The following is a 13,336-nucleotide window of genomic DNA, read 5'->3' on the forward strand; positions in this document are numbered from 1 at the left end:
TCAGTTCCTCTGAGAGAAGCCGACACTTCCCCCACACTACCTGTATTGCCTTTATAGTCAGTTATGTTTCTCAGACCACTCCACATGTTCCTGGTATTGGAGCCCTGGTTGAGAGATTCTACTTTGACTCTGTATTGACTTGGGCCCTGGGTTCCTCCTGATGCAGGACAATGCCTAGCCTCATGTGGCCAGAGTGTGTAGGCAGTTCCTGGATGACGAAGGCATTGATGCCATTGACTGGCCCTCACGTTCCCCAGACCTGAATCCAACTGAGAACCTCTGGGACATTATGAATTGGTGCATCCCACACCGCCAAGGAGCGCCACAGACTGTCCAGGAGCTTACTGATGCCTGCTCCATGTCTAGGAGGAGATCCCACAGGACACCATCTGCTGTCTCATCAGGAGCCTGTCAAGATGTTTTCCCAGACTGCATACAAGCATGTGGGGGCCACATTATGAGTTGCCGTGATTAAATTCACGCAAGTTGAACACTCTGGGAAGTTGGAAACAGTCAGGCGATTCCAATAGTTTACTTAGATTTTCGTGTTGAGTTTCAATACAGCTCTCAATCGTTTGGTGATTTTGTTTTTCCATTGACCGTTTTTTACGTAATTCTGTTCTCAACCAATGTATAGTGAAGATTGTGAACTTTAATATATTTCGTTCATCGAGATCCACTGTGTGATTTAGGTGTTCCCTTAATCTATGTGAGCTGTGAGTTTTTAATATACATATATCATTTCTTCTGATGTAGCCTTAAAAGATGAATGTTTCACCCAAGAGAATTAATTATTTTCCATTGACTGACCAATATTTATTTATTTAGTATTTATTAAGAAAACAATTTTCAAACTTGAGATGTGGTCACGCGATAACACCTAAATATGTAGTACATTTTGTATAATAATAAAGCGATTACTAAATGGTTTATCTGTTGAAGACATCAAATGACACATTGTATGTATCATTAGAAAATATTTGAAGTAGGGATGGGCACGGATAGTCGAATATTCGAATACCCGAAATGTATTTAGTATTGGAATACTGTGTGTATTCAATTAACCCCCATTTTTCTACGTATATGTATTTTTTTGGTTGAAATAAAAATACTTGAATATTATTTTTGTAAATACTTTTTAAAATGTCAATCTAAATATTTACATATGATGATATACATGACATTTTTTTAAAAAGTATACCGTTTTAGATCGTTTTTATAACAGGCGCTGTTTCACACTTGTTTGTTCACATTCCTCAATCAAAGCGGTAGTAGTGTGGTCGGGCCCAGTCAGAATGACGCAATATATATTTCTTAGCCTACTGTTAGCAAGTGGATGAAAGTCAACTAATTAAAGGGAATATGTAATATATTTACTGAATTAATGTTACCTCCGAATAAAATGAATTGCCACAAAAAGCTACGTAAAGTTCAGCTGTGGAATAGAGGTTGAGAGTGCAGAAAACCGTGAGTTAAGCAAAGAGCAAATAGCTGTCATGCTTAGCTAACTATCTTCTCTAAACTCTTCCATCCAATAATCTCAGTGTTGTGTGTTGATAATATGTCTTCTAGGTCTGTAGTTTTGCGTGTCCACCACACGGCTCCCTTCATACACGCAGTCGCTTTTTTTGTCACACGAACGGCCATTGAGGCGATGTTACATGAGAACACTGTCCTTCGCACATTATCTAGTAGCGCTCATGTGGTATCGGTAGTTTTTAAAAACATGTATTTCGGTGAACCGAATAGTATTTGAATAACAACACTTACTATTCGGATAGTAAAAGCTCGTTCAATGTACATCCTTAATTTGAAGAGTTATTTAATATGGCCAATGATGGTCCTGCTGGGTATTGCAATAGCATGGGTTTGAATCTGGCAGGCTGTTCTTCCTGCAGAATATTTTCTCCCATCATTTGCTACTTGCCTGTCCAAAAAAAAAACTAAAATGCCTGACAGAAATAGATAAAATAGGTGTATATAAATATATTAGTACTATATAGTACTAAGTAATATATTAGGTAGTAATATATACAAAAGAGTTAGTATTGATTCATAGAGTTTTAATAAACTATTTATACATGATTCAATATGTTTAGTTATTATATATCTGTACTATTGTTGCTGTCAAAGAGACAGTACAAATAGAAACATCTGTTTGGAGGAGCCGGGAGATGAAATGCCCTAGCCTGGGAGAGACTGTGTGTGCTGGCCCAGGGACGTGAAACAGAACTTCATCCATGCCTTCCATCAGTCAGACTCTGCCCTGCTCAACCCTACACACTAACTGGCCATCCATCTTTTGAAGCCTGACCTCAATGCCTCAAGCCAAAGCATACCATACATTACCGGCTTAAATCAAGGACACGTAGAGTAAAATATGGACAAACAAATACACACATGAAGCTCTACTGTATGAAGGTTCCCCCTTCCATGTCCTACTCTCATGGATCCCCTGCCCTTTGGTCTTGGGGGAGAATCACTTTCATTTGGTCTGTGCTAACAAGACTTGCAAAAACTTTGGAACACTGCTGTATAAATACATTTAAGTAAGGTGGACAACGTAAAGGGTTCCGTCTGTTCATTTGTGCGTTCGTTCACATGTGTTGTGAGATTTCTTTGGCCCTACTTTGCATATTTTGACAAAACTTGGGTGAATGATGTGTCTTACGTTTTCAAAATGATGTTGAATGGCACATACAGAGACCTTAAAAATCTGTTAACATGTATGCTTGCATAGTTGCATATAGAACATCTGCTAGCCAAGCCAATCTGCTGCACAGCTCATTGGTCAGAGCAGCTGTTAGTTCATCGAAAGGCTGTAAGTTTGTGGGCAGGTCGAGGCTATACTTTATGTTTTATACAAATGTGCCTACTCATTTAAAACAACACTGTAGTTCATTCACTTCTAAAGAACTCTGTATAACTCAAGAAGGTGTAAGTACATTTCCCCTGGAATCTGATTGAGATTAAATGGTTACTTGGGTGCTAGGGAGAATTATCATTACAATTCAATGTGATACTTTTTGATATTTTGCTATTTAATTTGCTTCTGTAATGTAGTACACTCACCTAGAGGATTATTAGGAACACCATACTAATACTGTGTTTGAACCCCTTTCGCCTTCAGAACTACCTTCATTCTACGTGGCATTGATTCAACAAGGTGCTGAAAGCATTCTTTAGAATTGTTGGCCCATATTGATAGGATAGCATCTTGCAGTTGATGGAGATTTGTGGGATGCACATCCAGGATTTGAGCTTTGTGACATAGTGCATTATCCTGCTGGAAGTTGCCATCAGAGGATGGGTACATGGTGGTCATAAAGGGATGGACATGGTCAGAAACAATGCTCAGGAGGCCGTGGCATTTAAACCATGCCCAATTGGCACTAAGGGGCCTAAAGTGTGCCAAGAAAACATCCCCCACACCATTACACCACCACCACCAGCCTGCACAGTGGTAACAAGGCATGATGGATCCATGTTCTCATTCTGTTTACGTCTAATTCTGACTCTACCATCTGAATGTCTCAACAGAAATCGAGACTCATCAGACCAGGCAACATTCTTCCAGTTTTCAACTGTCCAATTTTGGTTGGCTCGTGCAAATTGTAGCCTCTTTTTCCTTTTTGTAGTGGAGATGAATGGTACCCGGTGGGGTCTTTTGCTGTTGTAGCCCATCCGCCTCAAGGTTGTGCGTGTTGTGACTTCACAAATGCTTTGCTGCATACCTCGGTTGTAACGAGTGGTTATTTCAGTCAAAGTTGCTCTTCTATCAGCTTGAATCAGTCGGCCCTCTGATTGGTTACTAGGCTAATATGGAGAATAATCATTTGTGATCAAATGAGGTGATGTTTTTTGTTATACTATGCTACTGTGGTTATGGTTATGGCCAATAAGAGTGAATGTTTCTTACTGAGTGAGTGATTGACTGACTGATTACCCCTTTTTAAATAGCGTTTGAATCTCCTCACAGTCAAAACAAATTATGCATTCGGATTTGTTCCGGATAAACAAAAACTGGCTATAACCTTCAGTATCTATGTTATAGTAAGCCTAAAATAAAACAGTTTACGGTTATATTGCAACTGTTTCTGGTGGATTTTCGAAGTACACATCTGTGCATGCCCTTTGGGTCAGGATAGGCAAAAACCTAGCTGGCTACAAAATTCAGTAGCTACGTTATAGTAAGCTTCAACTTAAACTGTTTACAGTTATACAGTATAGCAATTATTTCTGGTGGATTTCTGAAGTACGCATCCATGCATGCTTTTGGGGGTAATATAGGCTGTATCCAAACCCCTTTGGCAGTAAAAGAATAGGGGTTTCCACAATGACAAAAAATCGCTTGACAAAAAAAGTGAGTTATTGTCAAGTTAATGTAAATTCACAAATAAAATAAAAACAAATGTTTTTGTGCCATTAAATGAAATAGCTTTGTCAGGGAAAAGTTAATCTTCAGTCTCGCTAGCAATTGCTCAATTCTTATGACTATTCCAATAAGTAAGTTAGTAGATACTAGTAAGCCTATTACTGGCTAATAAGCTGTTAAAACGGTCAGTGGCAAAAGCCATACAGTTCATAGATGCTATTTGTGGCAGAGGTAAACTTAATAAGAACTGTTAGTCAGTTAAACACAATGCTTAATGCTGTTTAGCGACTGGGTGAATGTATATCACTATGGCGTGGTGGTTGAAGGTGCAGCCTCTCATGTGGTGGACACGAGATTGAATCCAGCAACAACATTTATCACTTTTAATTGCGGGCTGAAGTAGGCTTGCCCTCTTCTTTTTCTGCTTGTTATAATATGCTATTAATCTATTACATTTGATTCTGTAATGTAGCACTTTATGACAAGGCCTGGCTGAATGATGTGTCTTGCTGTTGAAAGCTGTCATTTTCACTTTGACTGGCACAAGCATAGACCTAATAAATCTATTAACACATGTGCTTGCATGTTTTGTGTATAGAAAAAGTGCTTGTTGCACCATTGCCCAATGGTCGGCTCCGCTCTACATATCAGGAAGGAAAACGTAAGTGCATACCCACATGGAATTGATTGAGATCAATGGTTAGGCTACTATTATGGTTAAAACAGCTAAAGTCGGGGACAACATGTCTTGTGATGCCTTTAGAATGTGGCTGTTGACCAATCAATTTCAACTACAAAAATCCCATCTAGAAGCATCTAGATCAATGTCAATTAATTTAGGTATGTGTTCTGTTTGTTTTGATTATCGGCTTGTGAACAGTTGCTCTCTAACCTTTATTTTTAAATCTGATACCATTCTCTGAAAAGCTGAGAGGCTGTGTCTGCAGTGAACACTAGCTCTAAGAGAGAAGTGAGTGCTGTCGGGGTACTGCTAACATCTCCTGTCTGACCGCTCTGTAACTTCAAACAGCCCTGTCAATGATTTCAAATCATCTCAAAACTCCCCTTACATAAGGAAGAGTTCGAAGAAGCACTCTCAGGACTTAACCTAAGCCTTTCTAAAACTCCCAGGTCCCATTGCATATTAATGCTCTTCAGTGTTGAGGCTAAGATGGAGTAGTTGATAAAACTCCTTTCTGTCTGCTTGAATACGTATCTCTGAAATAGAGCTGGTGGCCTTTTACCCCCAGCTGAGCCAGAGGCCCAGACTGGAAAGTGTTGTCACCTCCAGACCTCAGTGTAAACTGTCAGTCTTGACTTGACCGTCAGTCCTGGCTTCCTCGCTGCTGTTTATTTCCCTGTTCCTCGCTGGAGCCCTGCCGCCTCTTTTTCTGTCTTTCTCAATTCAGTTTAATGGCATTATTGGCATGGAAAGCATTAGCTTACATTGCCAAAGTATGTGGAAAATAAGCAAAAAATAATAAGTAACAGAAGCGAAAAATAAAATAAACTGAAATTTGAACTAAACATCACACACAACATTTTCAGAAGGATAAAGGCATTTTAAGTTTTATATGTACAGTGTTGTAACACTGTGCAAATGGGTTTAAGTATGCTAAGGGAAATTACATTTATTTTTCCTATGTTTTTATGCTTAACCGGTTGCATTTTTCTCATGGCAACTGGTCAGAAATCTTGTTGCTGTTTTTGGACACTGGTATTTTGTCCAATTGATACAGAGTTTATCAATGTTGGATTTGATTAAACATCTTTATGGGTCTGTATGATCATAGGGAAATATGTGGCTCTACTGTGGTCATACATTTGTCCGGTTATGAAGAGCAGCTCGGTTTCCACCTAATTTTGTGGGCAGTGTACATGTAGCCTGTTTTTTCTTGAGAGTCATTTCTGCCTATGGCGGCCTCTCTCAATTACAAAGACATACTCACTAAGTCTGTACTCAGTTAATGTTTTTATTTATTTTTATTCCGCCACAGTCGTGAAGTGTTCTGCCACTGTGTACTCTCTTTACAGAGGATTCCTTTCAGCATTTCAAATGCTTATCTTTTTGTTGTGTCTAACTGCTGCTCTCCTGGGGCTGTGTGACATTTGTCTGAGTTTGTGACCCAAACTCTCCCTGAGTGGCCACATCCCTCTAATGTGTTGCTTGATTGGAGCCTGGGGACTTTTTTCTGAGCTTGTGACTCAGTGACGGACAGTGCTGGTAGGGAATAAGTGAGCACTGCATTAGGTAATTAAATTGTTTGGCTGCATTCTATATGAATTGCATGAGGGAGAAAGTCTTTCAGGTTAAGATACTTCTTGTCCGGGATGCAGGTGTCTGATAGTAAAAATCGGACAGTTGTTGTGTACCTGACTAAGGGAGTGGTGAGAATTCTAGTGGCTGTCTACGTTCACATATTAAATTATTTCCCTCCCTCCTTGCCTGTTGTCCACACCACAAAACTCCCTAATCATCCCCCAAGGGGTTCATCCATCTCACGTTACACCTCAGCTAATTATCATTATCATTAATGAGGATCATTTCCATATTACCGCGTACCACACGTAGACGGTTCAACTGAGAGTTGCACAAGGTTATCAATTGCAGCATAAATGTAGCCTCATCTGCCTAATTACATGATTTGGGCTTTGTGATAACTAAAGTGGATTTGAAATGTGTTATTAGGTTTAGCATATATTGTTGAGGCTGAGGTTCATCACATTTCAAAAATATATATTTGCATGTAGAGCATGTTAATTAATAAAATGTAACTGTCCAGTCAAGTTTTTATGAAATAAGACCTATAATGACATATGTTAAATAATATGAACTATTGAAATTTACTGTGAAATTAACTTTTAAAACCAGAGACAGTAAATGCGTCCTGAAATACTGGAACATTCCAAAACATATTTAGTGCTGTTCTGTCACGGGTTTAGGCATATGCTTTGTTAATATTACATGTAGATTTTTATTTATTTTTTTATCCTGTGCGACAATCAAATCATGGTCCTAGTACAGATGTCAGCCGAAGAGTCTTTTTATCAAATTTCCAAACAGGAATTACAACATTTCTTTTATATTTTGTTGGTATAGAATAACACCTAAAATATGACAAATTACTTGAGACCAACAATCACCAAAACAGTGACTTATAGTTAGTAGATGGCTTGTGAAGGAGAGTTACAGACATCACTCTCTGCCTGTTTGGAGTTGCGGCTGACGCCTAACACCTAATGAATGTTGTCTGCACCTGCCCTAGCTCAAGATTAGTGCTGCTGCGCTAATAAGCAGAGGAAATTCATTAAGCCTGCAGTACCCTGCTTCTGTTCTCTTTCCCTCCCTGTCCCTCAGAATGAAAGCATTGACTGACTAATAGCCTGGCTTGCTGCTGGTATGTCATTGGCTGGCCACAGAAGACCTCATGACACACAGGAGACATTCTATTTGACCCCAATTACCAGAGGTGTTCTTTTCCCCCAGCTAATCCAGTGCATCTAGAGTGGCCCCTCTCGCTACCGCAGCAGATTTGCTTTTTCAGCCGGGTGCTTGCCACTCAAAGCCAACGGGACAAACTGAAAGAACTTGTGCCTGTGGAGTGGAAGTTGACCTACGGTATAATGTAGTGGCTTTTTAGCTGTGGTAGAGTCCACCTAGGTTTCAGTGGACCCAATGATCTGTTCTCTTCCACATCGATGGACAGTGTTCAGAGACTCTGAACTCTCCTATGCTCATCAACCATGAATCTGCCCTGTTGTTATATTATTTGTTTAAAGCTGCTCTGCTGTATGACTTGGACATTGCCTGACCGCCCTCTCTCTTCCACAGAGACACTAATGGACTCCACCACAGCCACAGCTGAGTTGGGCTGGACAGTCTATCCTGTGTCAGGGTCCAGTGACAACAGTGTAAGTGCTACCCCGTCATCTACTTATTAGTACTTGCTGATATGATACATATAATTTTCAAATTTTACTTTGTTCTTTTAATTTCATTTTAAATTCAAAATATCCTTTATGAGTATCTCATGACTGATGGGAACAAATATATTAGCAGTGATTTTACTGGATTGTTTCCTGTTCTTATTCCTTTTCTAGTTCCTTGTTGTAAAATACTGGGCAGAACTTTGAATACATTGTTGTTTGACATAACATTGATACAGAATTAAGAAGGATGTAAGGTGTATGATTTCATACACTTCGAAATCAATTACATTTCAATTTACCTAATGAAGAACATTGACAAACAGTCTTGGATGAATTTGTCTGTCATTAAAATAAAATGTTTATTCATTGCACTTTTTGATACTACTATCTATAGCCTACTTCAAATATTTTTTCTGCCATTAATAATATTCTAAAGTTTCATCTCTGCTTGTCTTAAACCAAAGTTGTACAATTACAGTAAATATGTTCCATGGAAGATTATCAAAAAAAAGAAATTGTTATATCCTGTGACAGCCCTGGAGGCAGGTTTCCGATTTTTCAGTTGTTTATCCTCATAATAAGCATTGCCACTATATTATTATAATAAGGATTACTACGATATACTTTTTTTTTTTGCCTACAATCTGAACTTTGAGATTTGCAGAGAGCAGGGACAGGCATATTTCCACATTAATATACTGTTATATGTAGTTGTTGAGAAAAGCCAAATATGCACAAGGATGGTCATTGGTCTGTTGTAATCAGTTTGTGATGTCATAACCGGTGTTCCATCCCACCGGAGCAGGCTGAATCAACGTTATATGTGCTCCAGCAGTGGTTGATGCAAAGTATTTCCACATGGTGTGCCAAGCCATTGGTTTCAGCCACACACAAGCCAAGCCCTCTCCAGGCCAGCTGAAACCAGAACCTCCAGACTCTTCATTCTGGGTACAAAACACAGAGAAGTATTTTGTAGACTTTCAGAAAACCACTCCCTATTTTATTCAAATATTTATGCTTCTGTGGTTGGGATCCAGACTGGTTTGAATTATACTCTATCATGCTTTAAGTAAGAAAAAAGCAAGAATACTAAAAAGAGCTCAAACAGTGAACTTGTACATGTTCCAAAATCTTCTCCAATAATATAACTCAGCATCATCTCCCTTTGAGATGAAAATACTTCTTGTCTCTTTCCTGCTTTTACAAATAATTTGAGAGGACAAATTGGCCTGGTCTAAGATTCCTGATAATGGAACCTTCAGTGAATTCATAAAGTATTGTTTCATTTGTTTGGCCCTGTATTCCATCACGTTGAAATTATATGATGACTATTTGGTTAATGTGGAGACTTTAATTTGAAAGGTATTTTTTAACCATGTTGAATGAACCATTAAGAAATGACAGCACTGGTTTCACAGCTGTTTCTTTTTAGTCATGTGATTGCTTGCATCATTAGTGCATGCACAAGAGAGCTGTCAATGTCTAGTCTTCACTATTCTCTGACAAAATGAGGACCAGATTAGTGTGAATGCAAATCAGTTATTCAGATTAATCTAAATAAATCTATCAAAGTCAAACATCAATTGTTTGATACATTAAGTAGAAAAGAGTGCTTGCAAACTCAACAATTCCAAATGACCTTTAGAGTGGGTGACAAAACAATGCTCATCATAATGGTGAAAAAAACTAAAAAGAACTATCCGACAGATGAGGAACGCTCTCCAGGGGTTTGCCAAGGTAGGTGTACTATGTACCAAGTTGGATCTAACTAAGCATATTTTAAATTGCTTCATTAGCTATCTTTTTTTGTCTTCAAATTCCAGGTCATGCTTCAACTGAGGCTAGGTATTGCTTGACCTTAAGTTGCTAACTCTAGATGTCTTATGGGCATGGTTTCACATGTCAGCATTGATATAACATAGTTTATCCCCAATTGTTTTGCACATATAAACTATGGATTAGGAGACTTCAAGATGGTACTTCAAACAGCTATTAAATTAATTATTGACTAAATTCAACACTCTCTTTCATTGACTGGTTCTCTTTTTCCACTCTGGTGAAGTAACCTTTTTGAATTTGAGAACAGCTTTTGCAAATATTTCTGGATATTGTACCTGATGAATTCTAAATAAATTATAAGTGCAGTAACAGTACACATGCCTGATATTCCACTTCTTTATACAATAATGCCTATTGTAATCTAATAGGTCTGTCCCTTTCATTTCAATGCGAAACCTGCACATTTTACGATGTCACTGACTTACTAAGAATGTATGTAATTCTTTTCATCGATTTGCAAAGGCTCTTCAAATTACACATTAGTAGCTACAATAGCTTGGACACTACTGTAGGTGGAAAAAAATACTTTTCACATTTTCCATCAAAAGAAATTCAATCCTAAGCAATAGAATTTCAGACTATCCAATGAATGCCCATACAGGGCTGAATATACATTAGAACAGTTTATGTCACAGCCCATAAACATCTCCCCTCAAATTATCAAAATGACTGGCAGAATCTATTGGTAGCCCATGTAAATCCAAATGGAAAGTTATTGGTCTATGATCCAGTAGTTCTACCATCTTCTACCATTTTGCTTTTGATCAAGGCACCAGGTACAATAACAATTATGTTAGGATTCTGTTTGAAACACATATCAGCTCCTCTGGAAAGCTGCAGGCATGTTATCCAACACTAAATCAAACCAATAATTTTCAAGGTATTGTACTTTGATTATTAGGCTAAATGTGGCTAGAATTGGGTTCAGGTCAGGGCCACAGCCAAATACGTGTCTTTATTAAATGATTTCCAAATGCCATAAGGTAGATTACTTAATTACATACATGCATAAGGTAGGCTAGATAGCCAGAGATGTTTATCCACAAATTAATCAGAGTCAGTTATGTCAGTTCCAAGGTGTTATGCTGCTATACTATTGTGCTGGGGGATATGAGGAATGCACTTTCTAACTTTTCTCAGTCTCCTCCAGTTTTAAACTTTAGGAGGACATGAGGTCCTGGTCCACACCTGCGGAGTCCCTGGTTTGGGGGGCCCGTTGCTATCCCTGTCCATGTCCACCTGGTCATACTTTTGACCTATTCTAAAATCAAATGGACTCTGGATTTAGCCCAGAGAAATGTACTAATTATTCCAATTGGACTCTTAATATCTCACCCGGCACAGCCAGAAGAGGACTGGTCACCCCTCTGAGCCTGGTTCCTCTCTAGGTTTCTTCCTAAAATTCAGCCTTCTTAGGGACTTTTTCCTTGCCACTAGCAGCAACATAAAATTACTTACCATGCTAAAAGCAAGGTTAACAGGTGGATTTGTCCACACAGCGTCTAGGGTTCAGTTTCAGTGAAGGGTCAGAGAGGTGTGGCTGTTCTTGTAGGTATTCTAATTTGAATTGGAACAGCACAGACTGTGTTCTAATGTAGGTTGTACACAATTTAACAAGGGGTAGTCATTCAGTAACTCATCATTCACTCACTCAGTAGGAGACATTCGCTCTTCTTGGCCGGCTTTGCTTACGCGGTCCGGCAAAAAGTTAATTTGAAGCGCTCTCGACCACTCCAGCACAAGTGAAGTGCCAAAACAAGTTACCTATATACTGTTGCAAATGAATAAATGACAACACCTCCTCAAGTTAAGCACTAACTATGGTTCTGAGGCTCAAAAAAATAAAAATGCATCAACGGCAAACAAAACAAATATGGCATTAAGAATTGTTAATTAATTGCATGCATTAAAGTGTTAATTTTGGCAGCCCTGATTTTTATAATTTCTGAACATATCAAATTAAAATGCCACAGAAATGACTCACAACTACTAGCTAATAATAAGCTTCCACTTTAATTATAGAGCTAAATAAAGGCAGGTATTTATTTAGAGCCAGGCCTATCCAATTGCGTCTACAGCCATGTCTCAATCCAACAACAAAAATAAAACAAATTTGGTGCAGATTGTAGAAATCTTTTCTTAAAAGACATCTGTTGTATGTCATTATGCTTTTTTTCCACATAGCTCTTTCAACCAGAAACTGACATGGGTCATTGCATATGAGGGCATGAGTACTCACCTGATGCATGCTGAAGTAGTCAGTTGAGTGCACTGACATCAGGAAATCTCTGCTGATTATGCATCCTTTTGGTAATGCAGGCAAATTTGCATTCCTTGTGGGGCTTTTCAGGCACTTGTCAGCTAGTGGCACAGTCAAGGTTTGGTAAACATAAACTGTTTACAGTTCTACAGTGGTCATAGGCAATGTCCAATGCACTAGGTGAAGCTAAGCTCTCCCCCGATATTACTGAATTAAATTTCCAAAGTGATAATACTCCTGTTATCATAAATAAATGGACACATTTAAAACCTGTTAAAGCCAAGTGTTCCAAAAATGTAACACTTGCGACTAAATCTGCACATATGTCATATATGTGCATAATCATGAGGGACACTTGGGGGTCCACATACAAAATATTTGGTAGCTCGCTGGTTCATGACTCTATCAGTCTAAACTTTGGCAGGCATACTGCTGTCCCTTGGTGGACAACATCTATTGTCCCAAGCTTTATTTCTCAATTTATGCCTTTCCCTCTGCATTGCAAATTTGATGCAACTTTCTTTTTTATGGAAAACGCATGTTTTGTTTTGTGTTTAATCTTTTGCTAGACTTAAGATGTTGCCTACATACATTTAACATCTCCACAAACTTTAAAGTGTCTCCTTTCAAAGGTGACCTATCACAAGTCTCTACATCACTAAGGGCCTGAGCTACAAGCAGTTTGATTTGGGTATGTCATTTTAGGCGAATATTGAGATTTTGGCCCTGATCCTTAAGAGGTTTAGAAATCGACACAATGGAAATCCTTGTATCCCACAGAGGATCAACAGCTTCTTAAAGATAAAGCTATAGATTGTTGTATATTACAAAAAGCTGTAGATTGTTTTATATCTAGGCAGAGTTTTTCCTCTTTCCAGTGTCTATGGTTATTTGCCCATCTTAATCTTTTCTTTTTAATGGCCAGTTTTAGG

The 13,336-nt window shown here is 38.5% G+C and overlaps 1 protein-coding gene across 7 annotated transcripts in view; it reads left to right on the plus strand.

Annotated features, from left to right (window-relative positions):
* The window catches only part of ephb2b (eph receptor B2b), a 175,619-nt gene that overhangs the window by 52,376 nt on the left and 109,907 nt on the right, over positions 1 to 13,336 (plus strand). For 6 of the 7 annotated variants that reach the window (XM_020055922.2, XM_034287449.1, XM_034287451.1 and 3 more), the window contains exon 2: positions 8,208 to 8,287. In XM_020055922.2, coding sequence (XP_019911481.1) covers positions 8,208 to 8,287 — 80 coding nt within the window. Of the gene's footprint in view, positions 1 to 7,915; positions 7,995 to 8,207; positions 8,288 to 13,336 lie in introns of those variants that run through there. The other variant, XM_010881658.3, reaches the window with a different exon arrangement.

The sequence above is a fragment of the Esox lucius genome, chromosome 17, assembly GCF_011004845.1.
Source record: "Esox lucius isolate fEsoLuc1 chromosome 17, fEsoLuc1.pri, whole genome shotgun sequence".
In the NCBI taxonomy this organism is placed as follows: domain Eukaryota; kingdom Metazoa; phylum Chordata; class Actinopteri; order Esociformes; family Esocidae; genus Esox; species Esox lucius.